This window comes from Indicator indicator, chromosome 13 (genome assembly GCF_027791375.1).
Source record: "Indicator indicator isolate 239-I01 chromosome 13, UM_Iind_1.1, whole genome shotgun sequence".
Taxonomy (NCBI): Eukaryota; Metazoa; Chordata; class Aves; order Piciformes; family Indicatoridae; genus Indicator; species Indicator indicator.
Window position 1 is genome coordinate 3,256,666 of NC_072022.1, and position 22,193 is coordinate 3,278,858.

A 22,193-nucleotide genomic window follows, 5' to 3' on the forward strand; every position below is an offset into this window, starting at 1 on the left:
TGTACTTCTCCCTTCTTCCTGAGCTCAACTTCACTCCTGATTTTCTTCACCTACTCCCTGCCGGCAGTGCAGGAGGATGAGGAAGGGGGGTTGCCGTCAGTTCATCACACCTTTTCTCTGCTTCTTCCTCTGCCCTACCATGGGGAGGCCCCTCCCAGGAGACAGTTCTTTGTTAACTTCTTCAATGTGAGTCCTTCCTGTGGGCTGCACTCTTCACAAACTGCTTCAGTGGGTCCCATCTATGGGGACTGTCCATGGGATAGAATCCTTCTGGAACACAGTGCTCTGGTGTGGGTTCCCTGTTGGGTCACAAGGTTTGCAGCAAACCTGCTCCAGCAGGAGCTTCTCTATGGGGCCACAGTTCAGCCAGCAGACTGCTCCAGCTCAGGTTCTCCACCTGCTTCAGTGTAGGGTTCTCCATGGGCTGTAGGGTGACAGTCAGCCTTGCCATGTCCTTCACTATGGGCTGCAGGGGAATCTCTGCTCTGGCTGAAGTTGCCTTTCTGCAGTTTTATTTCCCTTTAAATATGTTATCTCTGAGGTGCCACCAGCATTGCTGATGGGCTCAGAGTTGACCAATGGTCAGCCCACCTTGGAGCCATCTGGTGTTGGCTCTGTTGGACAGAGGGGAAGCTTCTGGTGGCTTCTCCCAGAAGGCTACCAGAAACCTTGCCACAAAACCCCAGTCTATAATACCCAATTTGGAACTGTCACAGGAATTGCTGTACAAAAGTAACTTTGGGTTAGAAATTGGTGATCCCAGTGTGTCCCATAATTGGAGACCCCTGGCTCAGATGATTAAAGATAAGCACAGACTACAAAGCCAAAATCCCTGCTTGAGCAGAGCAGCGGCTGGTTTGCCACAGGGCCAGGGGTGCTGTGCAGCATGGCTGGGCCCTATGGACACCAGCCTCACGGCTCCATGGCTGCAAAACCACCTGCCTGGCTGTGGGATTGTTCCTGCTGAAGAAGAGCAAGCCAAGGAAGGTTTGTGGCATTGGAAAGCGAGTGGCTACTGGAGTGGGGGAAGAGGCAATCAGTCAAGAGTGAAAACCTATTCTTGGGGCATGCCGAGCTCTGGCTGTGCCCTGCTATCCCCTGGTGCCCAGGGATGGAGGAAGGGTGGCTGAAGAAGGGAAGATGCTGTGGAGGTGGAGGCTTTTCAAGCACTGTACCTTGCTGCTGTTTGACTTCAGTGGGAGTGTCCTGCTGGCCAGGAGGACGGGTTTCTTCAGTATCCAGCCTCAGCAGAGATCAATGAGCATTTCCCTGAAAAAAGTCTGATGATTATTGTACTTGTCACTTGTCAGTGTTTTCTGGTAGCACTTCCAGACCTGGCTAGTTCTCTGTGTAAGGTTTTGCTCACTGCAGTCCCTCAAAAGTAAAATGGAATTAACCCCCCACACCCCAAAACCAATCCAATGCAATCCATTTTAAGTGATTTGTCACAAATTTGTCTTGCATTCTAACAGGAAGCCCTCCATTAAAAGACCCTTTGCCTCCATACAACCAAGCAGAGTTGCTTCTACAACGTTGAGGCTTGTGTTCAAACTATTCAACTCTGATTTAACTTCCCTGGATGGGACAAAGTCCTTTCTGTCATGCACTGGTGACATGTAGTGTCTTTAAACTGTGTGGTGGAAGGGGCTGAGTGGTGTCTACGATGTGTAGTGATGAGCAGATGCCATCGTTTCCTGGTGCTGCCCAGCATTAGGGTTGGTCTTCCGTGCATCTTGCAATGCCCTGTAGATACTTGTAGAGAAGCTTTCATAGGAGGGTTGTTGTGATCACTCAGGCTGCTTATCACAAAAAAATATCTATCAGCTGCTGGACCAGTGAGCTGTTGAGAAATACAGTGGTGAATGTGGTCTGCTTGGCTAGAAGAATGTGCTATCAGCTTCAGGCATGGCCCCTCTGCCTTGCCTGGTGGAAGCCAGCTTTCTAACCATGCCTGCTTGTCTTCTAGGCTGCAAGAAAAATTAACCTGAAGAATGTAAAAGAGGTGCTTTGCTAGCAGCTGAGCACTTGGATGAATCTATCAAATCCCAAAACATTGCTGGGGCTTTTGTGTGAAGAGCAGGAGGCTTGTGCATGATGGAGCAGGGTGGCATTAAAACCAGTTTGGTGGTCTTCAGAAGAGAAGCAAGCAGAAGTTTTAACCATTTTTAGGTTTGCCCAGGATAAACTGTTTTTAATCAGGCTGAGAGGACTTTACATGCACACAAAAACAGCTTCAAGGAGTCTTTCAGCAGGGACCACTCACATGTGCCCTTTGGTGGCTACTGGATGTGAGCTCTTAAAGCCATGGTCTCCAATCCTCGGTCTCCCTCCCCCACACCACAAGCTCTGAAACACTTTAAAAACACCTTCTGTTAGGAGTGCTTCGTGACTGGCAGCTTCATGGCCAAGCTGAAGCTCTTTGAAGGTGCCACGTTAGAGTGGACGGGACCAAAGTTTTGGGGAAAAGTGTTCCAAGTGTGAGGTGGAATTAGTCCCAAGAAAGGCAGGTGTGGACAGGGACATTCATGTAGCTTTCTGTGTACAATCTCTGTTCTCAGTTACAGCCAGTTTCTGCTGTTAAGATTTTATAAATCATATCTAAATGCTTGGATTTATCTTTTATAGCATTCCCCTGCATATCCTTCGTGTGATACCTGCAAGCTGTGTTTGGTTCAAATTTTAAAATACATTTATTTTGCAAAATTTTCTGTTTCTTGGTTCGTTTTGTGCCCTCTGCTGCTACTTCTAAACGGTTGATGTAAGAGGAATGAGTGGCAGTTTTAGCAGCTTCCCAGTCGCACTTTCTTCCCAAGATCATCCTTTATGCCCTGCTCAGTCTTGCAGTGAGATTTGACTCCTCTGGGCTCAGCAGCAACATTTGCACATGAAAATATGCAAGTTGTTGTGTCATCAGAGACTAGTTTGAATTGGTAAGGGTCCTATAAAGGTCATCTAGTCCAACACCCAGCAGGGACATCTTCAACTAGAGCAGGTTGCTCAGAGCCCTGTTCAACCTGACCTGGAATGTTTCCAGGGATGGGGCATCTACCACCTCTCTCTGGGCAACCTGGGCCAGTGTCTGACCACCGTTACAGTGCATAATTTCTTCCTGTTGGTAGTGATGGAGACACTTGGACACCTGGAACATCCTTCACCTGCAATATCTACCTCCAATAGACTAAACAGTTAATTGAAAGCCAAATTTGTTTTTAAATGACTATATGCAATTATAGCATGACATCCCAGAAACTACAAACTGTTTTGTGCTCGTTGAGGAGCCTGACAAGGTTGTGGTTTTTTTGCCAAGGATTTGTGTTTGGAAGCAGATGAGGCCGTGTCCTGCCCTCAGCAACACCTTCCACCTGCAGGTGGTGCTGCCCATGAACTCCAAGTGCATCCAGGGGCTGCTGGGACCTAGCACTGCCTTCAGTTGGGCTTCATGCTGAGACTTAGCTCATGAGATGGCCACTGCAGCTGTTCCAGCAGGGCCATGCATGGAGAAGCAAGTCCTCTGATAAGGCAAGACGTGTCACCCTTCTGTAGTGCAGGAACCTGAGGCCTGGGTCCTCGCTGCACAGACGCCCGTCTTTCGAAATGCTCCTGCCTCTTCACCCCTGCAGCTCAGCTGCCTCTACAGCCCCAGAGTGATGGCAGCAAACGAGGTGTTCTGGCCAGTGTGCTGGTCATGTTCTGTACTTGGTGACACAAGGGCACCAGATGACTCCTCTCGAATAGGTGTGCTCAGAATTTAGAGTAACACACAGGGTGAGAGGTAACTTCCAGGTACTGAGCATCAACCTTGGAGCCTGAGCTGCCCGTTTCTCAGTTCCATCCTGTAGATCCTGGTCCAGAGCTTACAGCTCTCCATTTCATGGCCTTCTCCAGCTGTGGTGGGGCTGCCAAGACATGGCTGGAATCCCTCTGCCATGAGGACAGTTGGGGTTGTTCAGCCTGGAGAAGAGAAGGCTGCACATTTGCTAAACCATGCAAAGCATGACCCTCATTTACTGGCACTGAGCTCCTGCTGTGGTGGGGCCCATCCCTTGCCCTGCTGCCCCTTGCCCCATCCCCAGTATGGGACCACTCTGGCTGTTGTTTGGCCAGCAGCAATGGCCTGCTGCTGTCCCTGCTGTCACCCTGCTCACCCTCCCTTGCACCCAGCTCGGTTTCAAGGTTGCTGAGCGGTCAGAGGTGTTGTGTGTGCCCGAGGCCATCACCAGCACCCACTGCTTTTGCCCATTCCATACGCGGCTGCCAAGCCTGGGATGATTTAAATTGCAAGCGAGCTGCTACCAGGCAGGAGATGGAAACAGTGCTGAGTGTTGCCTTCACATAATCAGCCCTGTGCAACAGAGCAGTGACCTGCAAGGGCAGAACTCTGTGGCTCAGGCATTCTGCTGTTTGGAAAAGGCCCTTTGCAGCAAGGACAAGCCCGGAAGTTGGTACTGCCCAGTATGCAGCCACCAGGAGAGTTCTTTAAAATGGGCTGTGACCTCTCTGTCACCTTCTCTCCAGCCTTTTGTGGTCATGTTCAGATCCCAAGAGATGATATTTTACCCACAGCCAGCAGGAGCAGCCAAAAAGTAATTCAGAATTGAGGACTACTAGTAAAAAACCCAACTCTTCCTTTAAAAACAAAACAAACAAACAAAAAAAAATCAAAGCTCAGAATGTGTTCAAAAATTGCTCAGAAGTGACCACAATCAGCAGACAAGGAAAGCTTGAACTGCAGAGCTACAGCAGCCCCAGTAAGGCTGCTGGCACCACGTCTAGCTGTGAGAAGTGTTGGTGGCTCTGAAGAGGCTTTTAAAACTTGCTCTTAACTCTCTTCCTTTAATCAACTAGTGCTACTTCTAGGGACTAGGGCAGTGAGTGCCCCTCTGTACTCAGCACTGGTGAGGCTAGACCTCAAATACTGTGTTCAGTTTTGGGTCCCTCACTCCCAAGAAGGACATTGATGTACTGGAGCAGGTCCAGAGGAGAGCAAGCAAGCTGGTAAGGAGTCTAAAGCACAGTTCTTCTGAGGATTGATTGAGTGTGATTTAGCCTGGAGAAAAACAGATTGAGATGAGACCTTCTCTTTCTCTACAGCTCCCCAAAAGGAGGTTATATTGTGGTGGGGGTTTGTCTCTTCTCCCAAGGAACGAGTGACAGAACAAGAGTAAATGGCTTCAAGTTTCACCCAAAGAGGTTTAGGTTCAGCATTAGGAACTATTTCTTTCCTGAAAGGGTACAAGCTGCCCAGGACAGTGGTGGAGTCACCATCCCTGAAATAGTTTCCAAGCCATGTAGATGTGGTTTAGTGGTGAGGAACATGGTTTAGTGGTGACCTGGAAATGTTGGGTTAACTGGTGGACTTGAAGATCTTTAAGAGCTCTTCCAACCAAACTGATTCTGTAATTCCCTAGGACAAAGCCAATGTCCTGCTTGTGGAGCACTCAGCTACCAACAGGCAGGCAAACGGTATGAAAAAGAAGTGATCTCTAAGAGCCACTGCAGCTCAAGCCCTTAGTCCCAGCCTAATCTGGTCTTTACACTCAAAGGGACAGTAAATCACAGAACAGGGACACCCAAAGAGCCAGAAAGCAGAGCAACACACTCAGTGCAGGCAGGGCTGCCCATCCTCTGCTGCACTGCAAATCTGCCCTGCTGCTGTCCTAGTCCCCGTGCCTGACACAGCGACCAGCAGTGGGGGCTGCCACTTCCCATCTGCACTGCAGCTTGCTTCCCACACTGCCAGCTTGCCTGGTGAGCCGTGCAGGCACCAGGAGAGACGTGTCCCGTGAGTGCCTGGCTGGCTGACCCCTCAGCAGGCCTGGAAATGCGAGCCGCAGTTTCCTCCCTCTCCGGGGGCACTGGAGTCAGTTGTGCAGCATCAGGCCATGGCTGTGCTCTCACCTCATGGCTGTCACGCAGGGGTAATTGAAGTCTATGCTTCCATCTGAGGGCAGCTGTAGGGTTTCCAGATGGGTAACTGCAGTGCCTTTTCCATACCTCATTAACACCAAAAAGCTTTGCCTGTTGCCCTCCTACCTGTTCAAATTGCCAAGCAGGGTACCACTGAAAAGCCAGCGAGGGTCCAGTGATAGAGGTGTGTGCCGACATGCAATCTCATGAGGTCACCTCAGCCTCATCACTGCACATCTCTCTTCTCAATGACTTTGTCATCATCAAGCCCTTCTCCAGCTGAGATAATTGGGGTTGTTCAGCCTGGAGAAGGCTCCAGGGAGACCTTTTAGCAACCTTTCAGTACAAACAGACTTTTTAGTGGGGCAAAGGGTGATGATTTTAATCTAAAAGAGGGGAGATTCAGACTAGATGAAGAATGTTTTCATACTGAGGGTGGTGAGATACTGGCCCAGGTTACCCAAGTGACCAGGGCTCTGAGCATCCTGGTTTACCTGAAGATGTCCCAGCTGACTGCAGGATAGGGGTTGGATTAAGTAACCTTTCAAAGTCCCTTCCCACCGAAACCAGTCAATGATTCCATGATTCTCTGTCCATTCTTGGCCAGTCTCCTCCTGGAACCAGGGCCTATCTGGCTCTCACAACATGAGGGAGCCCCAGTATATTGACCTAATGCAAACTACTCCTGCCAGCCTGCAGCACTAGCTGTGGTTGTAATACTACACAGGAGGAACAGCCAGCTTCATTAGCAAGTCAGGGCCTGCTTCAGCGTTTTGAGCTGGCCACCCACTTGGTGATGTCACCCCAGGAAGGATGTATGGGCAGCGCCAAGCTGGATGGAGCTTCTGTTTCCCAGACTGCAGTCATGCTGTGCCAGGCTGCAGTGCAACTGTTGCCAGAAAGCCACCAGGAAGGAGAAGCCTGAACCACCAGAGGTTCTCAGACATTGTCAGGCGCAAAGTGGCAAGGGAAGTACAACTGGCAGAGGGCTGCGTGGTCCCTGCGGAGCAGCTGGGCTCCAGAAAGGCACTGCTGGGGCGATGTGAGTGCTGCAGGACCAGCGAACTTCCGCAGGCACGCATGCCAGCCTCGGTCGGACAAAGGCTTTGATACTTTTCAGCTCCTCATGCAAAGCCCACTGGCATATGCTCTGAAATGCATTTCCCCAATTCGGTTTGGAGCTTCAAAAAGCACTAGGCTTACATCAACCATGAAAAAATTTAATCCCAACCCCCTCCCCTTTCCGAATGCAGAATGATAAAGGCTCGACAGTTATGTCTGGAGCAGGGAAGCAGATATTACACACATCTTGCTTACAAAATAGCTCTGGTTTTCATGAAACAAGTTTATTTTCCTCCCCCAGCCATTGCTGAGCACATGACAAGCGTACAGAATAAAAGCTCAGCTCCTTAGTTCTGCTCACATTCACTCAACATTTGCTCTAATCAATTATCTTATTTCATGCAATAAGAAAAGACTGAGATTCCTGTTATGCAGCCATAATCAGTTACAGTATGAAGCCGTGTCTGGGGAACATTTCTGATTTTGAAAACGAATCATGTGCTCTGCCATTACATTTCTCTCCTAAAATGCTGGGCTTTTACCCAACTTATTTCTTTCCCCCCTCCTCCACCCGTTAAAAGCACTGAGGGCAAGGTCTAGTCTGGGCTGCCACATTCCTACACCACAGAGGCTAGCCAGATTGTACTGTAAGGAACGTATTTAAATATCCAGGGTGTTTCTAGTTTATCGGGATACAAAAGCCTAAGGGGATGCCCCCCACAGAGGAAGACAAAAGAGCAGAGGGTGCTGCATGTGCCAGTGGATGGCTGCAGGAGGATTAAAGTCCTGTCTTCACACGAAGGGCTCAATATTGATCTCCAGGGCAGAGCATGGCATGGTGAGCTCAAACTTGGTGATAACATCAGGGTGTAAGACTCCAAGTTTCCCAATGCTTTGACCTTTGGCAAAGATCTCAGCACAGCGACCAGGAAAGAAAGCAGAGCCTGTGAAGAAAGCAAGAGGAAAATCAATATTTCTGTGGGCCAGAGAAGTCAATAGGCATTTAACATGGGGAACAAAGCTCCCAGCATCAAACTCTCTTATGTGCTGAGATGCTAGGAAGGGGCTATCAGTTCCTTGCATTAAGTTTTGATGATTGAGACAGAATGAGGAAACACTTTGAGTTAAAAATAAAACACGAAGCCCAAAGTGTGGGCATTTTTCACACTCCAGTTGTTTGATTAAGTTACTCCTGTAATAGAAATTAGCACAGATCAGTCGAGTCAGGGGGCTACTGAAATGAAGAACTTGGTCAGGCTGTGTAACACCTCAAGATTTCCCACCTTACTGTAAGGAAATAAAGCTTGCTGTCATCTAAGGGCTAAGCAAGCATGTCACACTCGATTACATGTCACATAATTAGAAACAACTTGCATTCCTCATGTGGAGAAGAGCTTTTAAGCAGTTTCATACACACTGTAAAGCTGTGGAACAATGAGGAGCCCAAAGGAAGTCAAAGATCGTCTTCCTCTTCCCTCAGACCAAGCCCTGAATTTTAAACGTCATTTAGGAGTTTAAAAACAAAACAAATGAAAAAAAGGAGCTGAATCGGCCATGAAGAACTTGGAGGAGCTGTTTCCAGTCCTGCTCCCTGCCTGCTCCTGACATGGCCCTTCAGCATCCTCTGTGTTCTGTAAAAGCATCGCAAGAATTTTACAGAATCCCAGCATGGTGGGGGTTGGAAGGGACCTCTGGGGATAATCCAGTCCCACCCACCTGCTAAAGCAGTGTCACCCAGAGCAGCTTGCCCAGGATCACAAAGTCCAGGCGGGTTTGGAATCTCTGCAGGGAAGGAGATTCCCCAGCTTCTCCGGGCAACCTGCTCCAGGGCTTGGGCACCTTCACAGCAAAGAAGATTTTTATTACATTTACGTAGAACTTCCTGGGTTCCAGTTTGTGCTCACTGCCCACTGCCCTTTATACTGTCATTGGGCACCACTGAAAAGAGTCTGGCCCCATCCTCTTGCCCCCCACCCTTTAGATATTGACAAGCATTGAGAAGATCCCCTCTCAGTCTTCTCCAGGCTAAGCAGCCCCAGGTCTCTCAGCCTCTCCTTGTGACAGAGATGGTCCAGTTCCCTGGAATCTCTCCAGTAGTTCCCTGTCTCTCCTGAACTGGAAAGCCCAGAACTGGACACAATAGTGCAGATGGGGCCTCACTAGGGCAGAATAGAGTGGGAGCTAATCCTAACTTACTCTCTGGCTGCTTCAAATGCCCAGGATCTTTTTCTACATTTACAAGGAGCTATTTAAAAAAGGCAATAAAAAGACAAATTAACCTCAAACCTCAGGAGCATTTTCATGATAAGCAGTGGTCAAGCCCAGAGACACATTCTTTATTAACTCCCCAATGGAAATAGTTCATTGAAGAAGTGTCTCCTTCTCCCATGAGGTTTGTAGTCATAACTTGCAGCTACAAGAACAGCAGTTAGGTATTTTTCTTACCCTACTTGCTGCAAGTGCAAATTAACTTAACTGTGTGCTTCAATTCTGGCTGCCTGCTGAACTCTGATGGCAGCAGTAAACCATCACAAGAACAGCACCTAAAGGCTGCTTCAAATCACTCTTCCTAGCTATGAGGGCAAACCAACTACCTACATTGGGCATGCAAAATGATCTGGTCCTGGACATCAGTGGCATGTGACTCTACCCAGACACTTGCCACTGCCAAGCTGCACTCTTCAAAACAAAACCCAACAGAGCAAACTTAGAAGAGAAAAAAATGTCACACACAGAGGTCACTGCAGATTGTAGGGGAAAACACAACCTAAAATAAAGTTCTCTTGTCATTAGTGGTAAAGGCTTTCCTGTTTGTGACTAAAGCTGCTATTGTATTGGGGACGTGAGCAGCACTCAGCAACACTCTTCTAGAAACTCGACTGAACTTCAGCTGGTACAAGAGCAAGAACCAAAGAGAAGTTAACAGCATGGGCATGGTAACCCCCTCTAAAGTGACAGGAAACAAGAGATCTGGCAGTATGGTTAGTTACAAAGCTGTGAGTCTGACTTGTCTGTTCTTCTGAGCTGCTTGGGAAAGTCACTTTATCTTCTTGCACATCTAGACCAAATTATATCATGAGATTTAACTGGTGTTAAACTTGGAGACATCTGGCTGGGGTCCAAAATAATACTGTGCTCAGTCTGTCTATCACAGGCAGTTTCCAAGATCTGTGTGAAACCACATTCTGTTTTCAGACACAAGAAATGCTCCTGTCCCAGCACCATCAGTTGTCAGTCTCCCAGTGAGCAGTTAGCTGGACAGGTGGCAGAAGGACTTGAAGCCTCATGTCCACCACTAGTGACCTCCTCTATAAGATTAACTTCAGTAGATGTTACCATGGGCTTGGGATGGATATTGAAACCTGGGGTGCTTTATGACATTACATTGGAAATTATGAAGTAGCTTAATGATTATGACATAAAGAGAAGAGTGTGGCCAGCATGTTGAGGGAGGTTCTAGTGCCCCTTTACTCTGTTCTCTGGAGTACTGGGTCCAGTTCTGGGCTCCCCAATTCAAGAGAGACAAGGAACTACTGGAGAGAATCCAGTGTAGGCTACAAAAGTGCTGAAGAGTTTGGAGCTTCTCTCTGACAAGGAAATGCTGAGAGACCTGGGGCTGTTTAGCCTGGAGAAGAGAAGACTGAGAGGGAATCTTCTCAATGATTCTCAGTATCTAAAGGATGAGGGTCAAGAGGATGGGGCAATGGGCACAAACTGGATCCTGGAGGAAGAACTTCTTTCTTGTGAGGATGCTGGAGCCCTGGACCAGGATGCCCAGAGAGGTAGTCGAGTCTCCTTCTCCGGAAAGATTCCAAACCTAACTGGACATCATGATCCTGGGCAACCTGCTTTAGCAGTGGGGTTGGGCTAGATGATCCCCAAGGGTCCCTTACAACCACCACCATGCTGGGATTCTGTGAAGTGTTAGCTTATACACAGAAAATAGTTGGGCTTAAATAAGCAGGTGGCTCCCTTCAGAACCCCCATCATTTTCCTGAAGCATCTCTAAATTGAAAGAAGGGACCTCTGGAGATCACCTGCTCCAACCCCCACAATGCTGGGATTCTGTGATGTTAGCTAGAATCTTAACAACAATAAAACTTATCCCTTCTTGCCAAGAGCTTACAGTTACAGCTTCACAGCACAAGTGTCCTGAATCAGTGAATCACCACCAAAAGGAAGGTGGTGGCTCTTCACCTGCAGAGGAGTGGAGACTGCATCAAGCTGCTGATTAGTCTGAAGCCTTTACTAGGAAAAGGTGTCTTCAGTGTGCTCTGAAGATTCTCCTCCAGGTCATGGGTCAGACATTCAGCCATGTTTTCTGCCTCAACCAACGCAGTCCCTGATGTTGTTTGACTTTATTCTTCCTTGCAGTGAGAAGGTAAACACATAATTAATACACTGGGGAACACTTAGCTCCCCAGAGTACAGGAAGCAGGAGCTTCAAGTGACCTCTCCATTTCTCGTTAAGCTAACCCTGAAAGGCTGGTTCCTTCACAGGGCAGTCACCAGTGTGCCTGGTGCTTTGCTGACATGGCACTTGGATGGGCTAATTCTGTGACAGGAAGAGATCAGGCAATAAGCAAACAGAAATGAAAGAATCTGCTAAGAGCTTTAGGGTCCCCATCTGTCCAGCTAACACTTGGCTCTTCTGCCAAAGAAATGTGAGCTGAGGAGTAGGTTTACAGAGAGTTTACGAACTCTGGTTAATAATGAAACTACTATTATGATAATTGGCTGCACTACAGAATGCTTCAAAGTATGTTCCTGCCTGCCAAAAGGGCCTCCAGACTGCATCTCACAGATGGGGGATCTAAGGTCTTCCCTTAAGTCTTAGCGATTCCTCCTCTGACCACACTCATGGGAAGAGAAGGAGGTTGGCTCATGTCTGACACTGGGTGTTGCTGGTTCATGTACCTCTGCCAGGGCACCAGAATTTGGAGCAAATGTAACCACCTGATCAAAAAATTCAATCAGTGAAAGGGAAGCATGTAAAAACTCATTAGAGACATGAAAAACGTGAGCAGACATGGGGGAGAAGAGAACCAAGCACCTTGCAGCTGAGGGGAGTGCTTTGAGTGAGACACCAACAGGGACCAGCTGGTAGGAAATCAAGAAAGGGAGCCAGGAGACCCCACATGGTTAAACAGGGACTGCTGGCCTAACTCAAACAGAGGAAGAGTCTACAGGAGGGGCTGGCCACTTGGGAGAAGTATACAACTCTTGTCACAGGATGTAGGGAGGCAACTAGGAAAGCTAAGGCCTCCTTGGAATTAAACCTTGCAAGAGAGGTCGAGGACAACAGAAAGGGCTTCTTTAAGTACACTGCAGACAAGACTAACACTAGAGGCAATGCAGCCTCACTGCTGAATGAGGTGGGTGCCCAGGTGACAGAAGATAAAAAGAAGGCAGAGCTTCTTTGTCTGTACTGCTGAGATTGTCCTCAGGAGCCAGGCTCTTCTCAGTGATGTCCAATGATAGGGCAAGCTAGAGCACAGGAGGTTCCACATGAACATAAGGAAAAGCTTTTTTTACTGTGAGGATGACAGAGCACTGAAACAGGCCGCCCAGAGAGGTTGTGGAATCTCCTTCTTTAGAGACATTCAAAACCCACCTGGATGTGTTCCTATGTGATCTGCTCCAGGTGATTCTGCTCTAGCAGGGGGGTTGGAGTAGATGATCTCCAGAGGTCCCTCCCAACCCCTACAGTTCTGTGATTATAAAATGACCACCTCAAGTAGAAGAACCTCACTATGCTGAGGAGCAGCCATGGGTTGCAGGACCTGAGCAACCTGCAGAGGGGGAAAGCAAAGCAGAGCATTCATCGAAATAACCAGGAAACAGGTAAGGATTTTTTCCTGCTTTGTGTGTTTCTTGTACTCTCAAGTAGACAGCAATGGTGTTGTCAAACTTGTGTTGTGGACTAGGCTATCGTGTCAGCTCTTGAAGCATCAGACTCTAGAGTGAGAGCCAAGGCTGTGTCAAAGAAGTGCTCTTACTGCTTGCACATATGGGGCATCAGCAGAAAATGCCTGCACTGTTCCCTCATTTCAGTAAGTCACACCATAAGGTGAAGCCCAGTGCTCTAAAGCTTCCAAAAAGCTTTGATGGCAAAAGGACTCCAAAGGGCATCTTTCCACAAGCTTTTCAGCAGGAGTTCAAAGCTGACAATACTTTGTCCTGTCTGTGCATGCAATATCATCAAGAATGGGATGGTTGTGAGGAGCATGGTCTTGTTGAAGGAAGCTTTTGCTGGCCAAGCAGCCCCTAAAGCACAGCTGAAGGCACCATTATCAGGAGGTGTGCTGGGGAGGGGCTGCATTTGCTGCTGGTATGATTGCATTAAGTGGCTGCTCTTACAGATCTGGTAGGTTGTACCAGCAAGTACAGGGAGAACCAAAATTGATTTTAAAACTAGTCTGCTACACCACCCTCTTAGGGATAATAGATTTATTGCTGCTCATAGAGTTAATCCTTTCCGCTCTGCGTGCAAACAGTACCTGATAAACTTCACCTTGAAATCTAGTCAGAGACCATCTTGTCCTTGCTGATAAAGACCTCCACAATGCCAGAGGAAGCCAGACAGTCTAGTAGTGGAAATCCACCTCTTAATATGTCAGTGTTAAAAGTGGTAGCTAGGAGAAGGGGTGGGGTGAAACACAATATGCATCACTAAAGGAGAGATGCCAGAGCTGGTCAGGTCTTATGCTGACATACTGCATGCAAGGAAAAGACAAAAGCTACTTCTTGTTGCTGCAAGCAAGAATTTAATTTCCAGTGTTCACTGATGTAGAAATAACACCTTTAATTAAAGCTTTTGCAGCACATCCTCAAAATGCGTAATTGCCTCTCTCCATTGAGGCAGCAGGGCCACTTTGATTGCTTTGGGGTAATTCTTTGGCCAATAATCCAACAGAGCATGTAGTCTTTAGCACATTTTCTGGCTAATTGACCCTCAAAGAGCTCCAAGTTCCCTGCACTCTTTGTTGTCAAACACCTTGCACAGTTTCTTTTCTCTACCTTACTCTTCCCTCCTTTTCAAAAAGAAATAGATTAAAGTAGTATTATGGGCCTACAGTTGCACTAAGCCTTCAAACCCACTTGTCTGTTCCTGTAATTTGAAGGAACATCGGAAGCTGAAGCTTAAGAAGGTAATAGAGCAGAGCTCATCTGGCCTCCAAAGGCTTTCATCTTAATTCTCCAACCCCTTAGTCACCGCAGCTGCCCGATCACTACCTCATCTCGACTCACCTGGTGAAGTGTTCTACCTGTGTTGCAGGGGATGGGATTTAGTTTTGGGAGGCTAGATGTTGGTTTACTTCTTAGGATCAGGTTCGCATTTTCAACTAATTATTTCTGTTGGCAGATACATTCACACGCAAAGTCACAGGATGGTACCAGTGTTTATGACTAACTCAGTGCCTTAGATTTATTTTTTTTCTCCTCAGAAAATAACTAGTGCTTGAAAAGATGACAGAAGAAGTATCTGTATGATGTCAATATCTCCTGTGTCTAAGGGACATCCTCCTGATTCCTATATATATGTTTTTCCACACACAGGGCAGAGCAGAAGGGGGTAAAGGGACAATCAAGTATTTACCTGGACTGGTACACTGGATAGCCAAAAATAGGGTTGAATATTAGAATCCTTGTCCAGACTGACTAGGAAATACAGAGAATAATCCACAAACTTGACTGAATACTGCAATTAAACATCTTCTTGAGTTACAGCTAAGTCAGTGGCTACATTTTTTCACAGAGTTCTTTTGTCCTTCAAGGACATCCAGTTCAACTGTTAACCCAGCACTGCCAGATCACCACTAAACCATGTCCCTCAGCACTACATCTACATGGCTTTTATATCACCTTTCAGGGAAGAAATGGTTCCTAACATCCAACCTAAATCTCCCCTGGTACAACTTGAGGCTGTTTCCTCTTGCTCCTTGGAAAAAGACACTGACCCCCACCTTGCTACAGCCTCTTTTCCGGGAGTTGCAGAGAGTGGGAAGGTCTCTCCTGAGCCTCCTTTTCTCCAGACTAAACCCCGGTTCCCTCAGGCGCTCCAAGACTTGTGTTCTAGACCCCTCACCAGCTTCGCTACCCTTCTTTGGACATGCTCCAGCACCTCTGTGTTCACTGTAGCGAAAATGGAAGCATTCAGACATTTAGTTGGCCTCCATCCGTAGCAGGAGGTGAAAATAGAATTGAAGCATGAAGCTACAGCAACGGTCAAATGTAGCTGGTGCAAACAGACGTGCACCCTGACCCTCACTGAACAGGTCACTGGCCCTTTTCACTAAGAAAGGAGATGTGCAATTTGCTGCTATTTCTACTCCAGGGTTGGATGAATCATTTCTTTTCCAGAGAAGGCTTTGCAACATTGAAAATACAATTTATGGTTAAGAAATAATTCCCTATTTCAAAATGTAAGGAGACAGAACAAATGGAAATAACCTATTTTTGCATTATATAATGTAAGCTGTGCCAGACATTTGAAATTCTTGATGCGAGGCAGATTTTTTATCTGTTAGGCTTGTTATGATGTAGGATTAAAAAAAGCAGTTGCTTTTGTGGGGGAATAAAACTCTTGAGTAAAACAGCAGAAAAGCAAATACTGGGAAAACCAGGGAGAAGAAATCAACACCTTGAGTGCAGGAACACAAAAGCCAATGATTTAGATAGTTCTGGGAACTGACAAAAACTGGTAGAAGGTGAAAAGTCTGTCAGGAGAAATGCTGCTACTTAGAGCATCCTATACCTGTCAGAATGTCATGCAGTGGGAAGCCAAGCACTGTAATCCTGATTAGTTAGTACTTGCAAAAAGAGGAAGGGAAGGTAACTTGTGTCTCCTCATGAGCTGACTTAACATCCCTCTCCAGAATATTCTTGCTGTTATCAGAGACTTTTCCTCTCACTGTTACACTACAGGAAACATTCTTCTAAACGAGTCAAGTTCAAGGGAGTTTCTCTTCTGAATCTATCTCCTGGATTTGAGGATAAATATTTTCTGTGTTCCTTTATTGTTTATTTCATGGGGCGAGGGGGAGAAGGAAGTGTGTCAAATGTGATTTGGTGATGGAGGTTTACAAGACAAAGAAATCCAAGCCTATCAAACCTTTTACTATCTCATACTGTGTTAAAATAATGTACTTTTGCTGTAACTGATACACCTGTTTAGGAGTCGTGCAAGAAGATGAGACTTGAAGGGTATTGGAAGGAATGTCCAAAAACTTTCAGGAGAGGAGCTGAAGGAAGGACAAAGTCCTCTTCAAAACTTGGTCTGGATAGCCTCTTCCTTCAGAACAAAAATCAATTGTGCAACACAAAGCTAATGAAATGAGATTTATTCCCAGACCCTAATGATGGGGTTTGCCACAAACTTATTGTTGCATCACCTACAACAGCAAGACACCTCTAAGACATCCAGTGCTACAGTTTACTGTCAAATTCTGGCAAACCAGGTTTATCTGGAGATATTCCAAACACTTTAGGCTCCTGTTTTGTCTAATTAAATTATATAAACAACTCTCCCGGTCTGTACCTTTGCCAGGTACCTCTCTGGCTGTTAATCCAGCTACAACCAAACTTGAGGCATAAGTGCTAGTGTGGCAAGATGCTTTGTAAGACAGAAATAAACTTGGCTTAAGTTTGTAGAGTTTGTAGGGACTTAGTTCCTATAAATCTTCAGTCCTCTATTTACAGCATGAAATAAAGAGCAGAGGTACAGACAATTAAAGGGGCATTAAGTGAATAGCCACACCCACTTTATTAGCTAATTTAATTTTGAGTTGTTGTAACTGTAGTTCTTCATTTAACTAAGCTCCCTTGATGCTGCAGGAGAAATTGGTCAAGAGAAAAGGATGAGTAATTAATTAGAAATTTATCAGATCTCAAAGTAGGGGCCAACACTGGAAAAGCCACAAAAACTAATGACAAACATACAATTTTGCCTTAAAATTGTTTGTAATGAAACTCCTTCCAGGAGTAGGAAAGTACATTTCAAAATAAAAGTCAGATTAAAAAAACCCTGCCATTATCTCTTAGTCAGCTTCATGAATTAACACTATGAAGGGCAGGGGGGCGGGAAACAAACAGAAAAAGAGAAATGGACTATGAGAAGATCTTCAAGAATAATGTATTTGATAAATCAGTACCAGCTTCACAACAAACTGGGCACAGCTGTGGCTAAAACACTGTCATATTTAGTGTTGAAGTGGTAAAAATCAGAAAAGCTACTTACAGACAAAAATGAGAGAAACTGCACTTCATGAAATGTGATGAATAACACTGGTTGAAAATGCATTGAGAAAATTGACTGAATAGTAAATGTCTGGCAGCAATAAAGACAGCAGCAGAATTTTTTTTTTTTCCCTTAAGAATCACAGAATGGTTTAGGTTGGAAAGGACCTTTAAAGGTCATCTAAACCATGCCCCCTGCAGTGACCAGGGACATCTTCAACTCCATCAGGTTGCTCAGAGCCCCAGACAACCTGGCCTGCAGCGTTTCCAGTGATGAGGCATCTATCACCTCACCAGGCCGCTTGGGACGGTGTCTCACCATCCTCAGCATAAAAAATTTCTTCTTTCCACCTAGTTTAAATCTCCTTCTTTTAGTTTAAAATCATCACCCCTTGCCCTGTTGTGACAGGCCCTGCTAAAGTCTGTCCTCATCTTTCTTCTAGTCTGATACTGAGGAAAAAAAGTAGATACTTTTGCTAATAAGACTGGTTGAACGTGATTTAGAAATGTATTTTTAGTAAATATTTCTTGTCATCTGGGGAACAAAAAGCTATTCTGGAATATAACAAAGTCTCTCCTGGCCCACTGGAAAAATGATGGGTTACATCTGCTGGGACGTGGATGCTTCTGAAATGCTGGGAATTGTAGGCACCAGGATTACGACGCACTTCTCAAAGCAAATATCCTGCCTGCTGCTGTAAATCTATAGTAAGAACACTGGAAATTCTGTAATCCTAGAAAGATGTTAATATGCTGCCAGTATTTCAAATTAGATGATCTAGATTGATCCTGGGGGAGAAAAAAAAATGGCAGTCAAATGGATTAAGAATTGACTGATATCTTTGAGTAAGTCACAAATGGTATTTGGAGGCTTCCCAGTACAATTGGCACATTTCCTATAGTTATCTATGATGTTTGTGAACAATGCTGTGGCTGCCAAGACAAGCAACTGGAAGGCTAGCATTGGTATTAAGAGGAACCAAGCTCCTCATAATAAAAGGGGTATTAATAATGCCAAATTTGACATTGGTACTAAGCATCTGTGGATGACAGTTTTTCAACTTAAACTGATCACCAGAGGTATATGCCAGGGTTCAATTCTGTACACGTAGCTCAAAACTAGTCCCAGACCTCTCTCCTCCTGCCTTGTGAACTGAGATTCACACTCTAAATCTTCTTTTAAAGTTGTTTGTGGTGTAATTAGTGTTATAAAAGCAACTGTTTATTGATGTTCTTAGTTATGGAGATAACTATTACACCTCTAATTTCACAGCTAAACCTTACTAAATGAGAAGCTATTACTGTGATTTACTGTGGAATTAAGATTTTCTACACTTTACCACACCTTTCATTTAATTAAATCAGGGCAGTAAAAAGAGGAGAATGCAAATTCTCCTGGTTTGGGTTGTGGTTTTTTTTTTCTTTTTAATTATTTGAAAGATAGCTGTCAATTACTGAAGGAAGCAAGACTCAGCTTGTTTGTGTTCAGCATACATGTCTGATTTCCCAGCTTTACTAAGCTGTTGATTACCCTCAAAGAATGAATGGCATAAACGTTTAGTTTAAAAAAAAAAAATCCAAGAGTGAGCCAAAGCTCATAATGATGAATGTACAAAAGAATTATCTCCTGTCTATTTCTCACTGTTCAGGGATTGTTTGTGTTTGCTCTTTCATATGATATCGGTTTGGTCAGGGAAGGTGGTAGAGCAGAGTGAGCAGTTCTGAGGCACAGATTTACCACTCACAGATAATGAGCCTGTCAGATGGCTTCAATTTCATAAAATATGGATGATATTTTCCCTTTGCAGAGTTTGTCCCCAATTCATTTCAACTTACAGAGCACAGAGACTCTCAGAAGGTGCTGCAAAATTAGTTTCTTCCCTTAAAAAAGGGACAGGCATTTTAAATATTCCAATGCAACCACTGATAATTACGCCTTGCGCTTCACACCTCTCCTTTGCAGACTCCAATACCAAATTCACTGGCAGTAGTTACTGAGCCCCTTGCTTCTTTTTGGCCTAAGCAAGACTTTAAGTAGAGACTTAAATCCTAGGACTAACATCCTGTGATTTGGGTCCTGATTTCAGGAAGAAAATGGTCATCCACAAGCACAAAATGACCAAAATGTTGCAAGAAAACATCCCCAGTCCTGCAGGGATTAAAACCTGGAGTTAAGAATGTCTTAAAATATCATTATCACCTCCAAGTTCCATGGGAACTGAAACCAATTAAAGTAAACAAACAAAAAAAAAAATCCAGCTTTTAACTGGATTATCTGACAACATATGAGCACATTTGTGGGATTTCTACCAATATTTCTGTTTTAAAAGTTTGACTTTATTTGGTTTACATCCTAATCCTGATACATACTGATCCTTATCTTTTAATGCTAAGGAACTGGCTAAAATTGAGAGGTTTAGGCTTTTTTTTTTTCTTTTTTTTTTTTTTAATTCTGGAGCACCTACAAGTTTGAGGATTGATGCAACAATTGTACTCCTTTCAAGACATGTTTGATTGCAGATGCCTGTGCCATTAACCAACGAAAAAATCGCAAATGTTTTTCTTGGCCTGTAATTGTAGGATTCACTACTGTAGCCAAAAGCCCATTCTGCCTTTAAAACTGTGTGCTTTTGTATATGCAGTGATAATAAGACAAAAAATAATGGTTCCATTAGTAACTTTTAAGAACCTGAAAAGCATCAAGTGCCAAATGGATGTTGAAATCTTTGAATTCAGTCACTCAAACTCTTCCTTAAGGCTGCTCTAAACAGCTCTTCTCCATTTATTACCTAGCTCAGATTACACCAAAGCACAGTGCAAAGGCCAGGGGAACATCACAATTTCACCCAGATTTTCTAGCATCTGTACTCCTGTCCACAGGTGTTGCAATAAAGGCAAAAAGGCTCTGACCTTAAGGTCACATCACAGGGCACTTAGGTGTTGGAGAACAGAAGGAGCTTAAATAACCATGATTTGCACATATGGACCAAACAGGACTGCAGTACAGGCATTTTGTTTTTCAAAGTGAATTTGGAGAAGAGGCAAATCTGTGCCAAATGCATCTCTTATCTCTTCTTTGTTGCTCATCATTTTTTCCCTCTGTTGTCTTCAACTACTTTAATCAGTTATACAAGGAATAAAACCAACTGGACCAAACCCTAACTTTGCACCATGTTGCTTTCAAGTTTTCTGAAGATGACATACAGAACAAGTGCCTAGGATTCTTCTAAGTCAGGATAGACCCTTTTTCAACTGCATAAAATTTCGTTTGGCACAGTCAGTAAAAAAGCCTGTTCCATAAAAATGCATCTAAGAATCCATGCCATGTGTAATACCCAGATTTAAAATCTCTGAAGTAACTCCCACTGTTCCTCTGAATTCTCAGTATCCTGTAACACCCTTAAGATATTACAGGGTATCTTTTTTTGTCCCTGCCATGGCAGAGGGTTGGAACTAGATCTTTTTTAAGATCCCTTTCGACTCAAACCATTCTATGACTCAGCAATTGCCCTTATTTCATCATCTTGGCTTGGGGAAGAGAGCTGCCTGGCACAAAAGGACCTGGGGGTGTTGGTTGACAGGTGTCTGAATATGAGGTGGCATGTGCCCAAGTGGTCAAAAAGGGCAACAGCATTCTGGCCTGCATTGGCTACAGTGTGGCCAGCAGAGCAGAGAGGTGGTGATTGCCCCCCCTAGTACTCAGCACTGGTGAGGCTGCATCTGTAATTTGGTTTGGGCCCTTCAGTACAAGAAGGACACTGATGTGCTTGAGTGTCTAGAGAAGGGCAATGAAGTTGGTGAAGGGTCTTGTGCACAAGTCTTCTGAGGAGCAGCTGAGGCAATGGGGGTTGTTTAGCCTGGAGAAAAGGAGACTAAAAAGAAACCTTCTCACTCTGCAATTATCTGAAAGGAGGTTGGAGAGAGATGGGGTTAGTTTCTTTCAAGGAACAAGCAATAGCACAATAGGAAATGGCCTTAAGTTTTGTTAGGGGAGGCTTAGGCTCGACACTAAGAAAAATTTCTTCCCCAAAAGGGGTGTCAAGACCTGGAACAAGATGCCCAGGGCAGTGTTGGAGTCACCATCCCTAGAGTAACTTAAAAGCCATGTAGATGTGGTGCTGAGGGACATGGTTTAGTGGTGACCTGGCAATGTTGCAGTAATGGTTGGGCTTAATGATCTTGGAGGTCTTTGCCAACCTTAATGATTCTACAATACTCTCTGCTGACAGTTTCTCTCATGTGTTTAATTGGCAGATTGTGAAGCAAGTTAAACTCCCCAAAACCACCACCACCAAGATCCCCCAAACTATTTTGACTTCCAGCATCTCTGCAGTGAAGGTTTTTAAATAAGTTGGTGCAGTGATGCTGCATTCACTATGGCACTAGAGTATCAGCTGTCTGCATTGGTTCCAAGGTTAAATTCAATGTCAGGAGAACTGCAAGGAATCCACACACCATCCCAGGAGAGTTTCTGTATCACTGCTGAAAGCAGTAGGCACTTTTTTGTCTATCTATAGCCAAAAGCCACAAACTGCTCATAATATATTGCATATGACAAGGCATAATTCATCCTTCACACAGTGTATTGTGAAGTAATGTCATGGGAATGCCAGAAACTGAAATGGGCATTACAAATACCACAGAATCAGGAATACCAAACAGCACTAGTGTCTAGAAATAACTTCTTTGCTCTGCTACCATTGTTTTTGAGTTCTTTTCTCCAGTTTTTTGAAGCCAGTTGTACATCATTGAAATGCTACAGGGCAGAATATAAAGCACTCGGAAATATTTTCATCCCTAAAGCAAACTTTGATATATCTGTTCAAAACTGAGCTACAGAAGAGTTTTGAAGAATCTAAGAGCTCATTTTTGCTTCAGTGATGGCTGGGTACTCAGCTCTTCTAATTCCCCCACTGAACCCTCCTTCCAAACAAGAACTTGTTCTGTGCTTGGTGGTAGAATTAGGATAATAAATTGTTTAAATA

General features: G+C 45.0%; 1 protein-coding gene across 1 annotated transcript in view; it reads right to left on the reverse strand.

The window, feature by feature from the left end:
- Positions 1-7,308: 7,308 nt before the first annotated feature.
- FARSB (phenylalanyl-tRNA synthetase subunit beta) overlaps positions 7,309-22,193 on the reverse strand; it is a 40,128-nt gene continuing 25,243 nt past the window's right edge. The window contains exon 17 of the mRNA XM_054386069.1: positions 7,309-7,913. Coding sequence (XP_054242044.1) covers positions 7,762-7,913 — 152 coding nt within the window. The 3' untranslated portion in view covers positions 7,309-7,761. The remainder of the gene's footprint in view (positions 7,914-22,193) is intronic.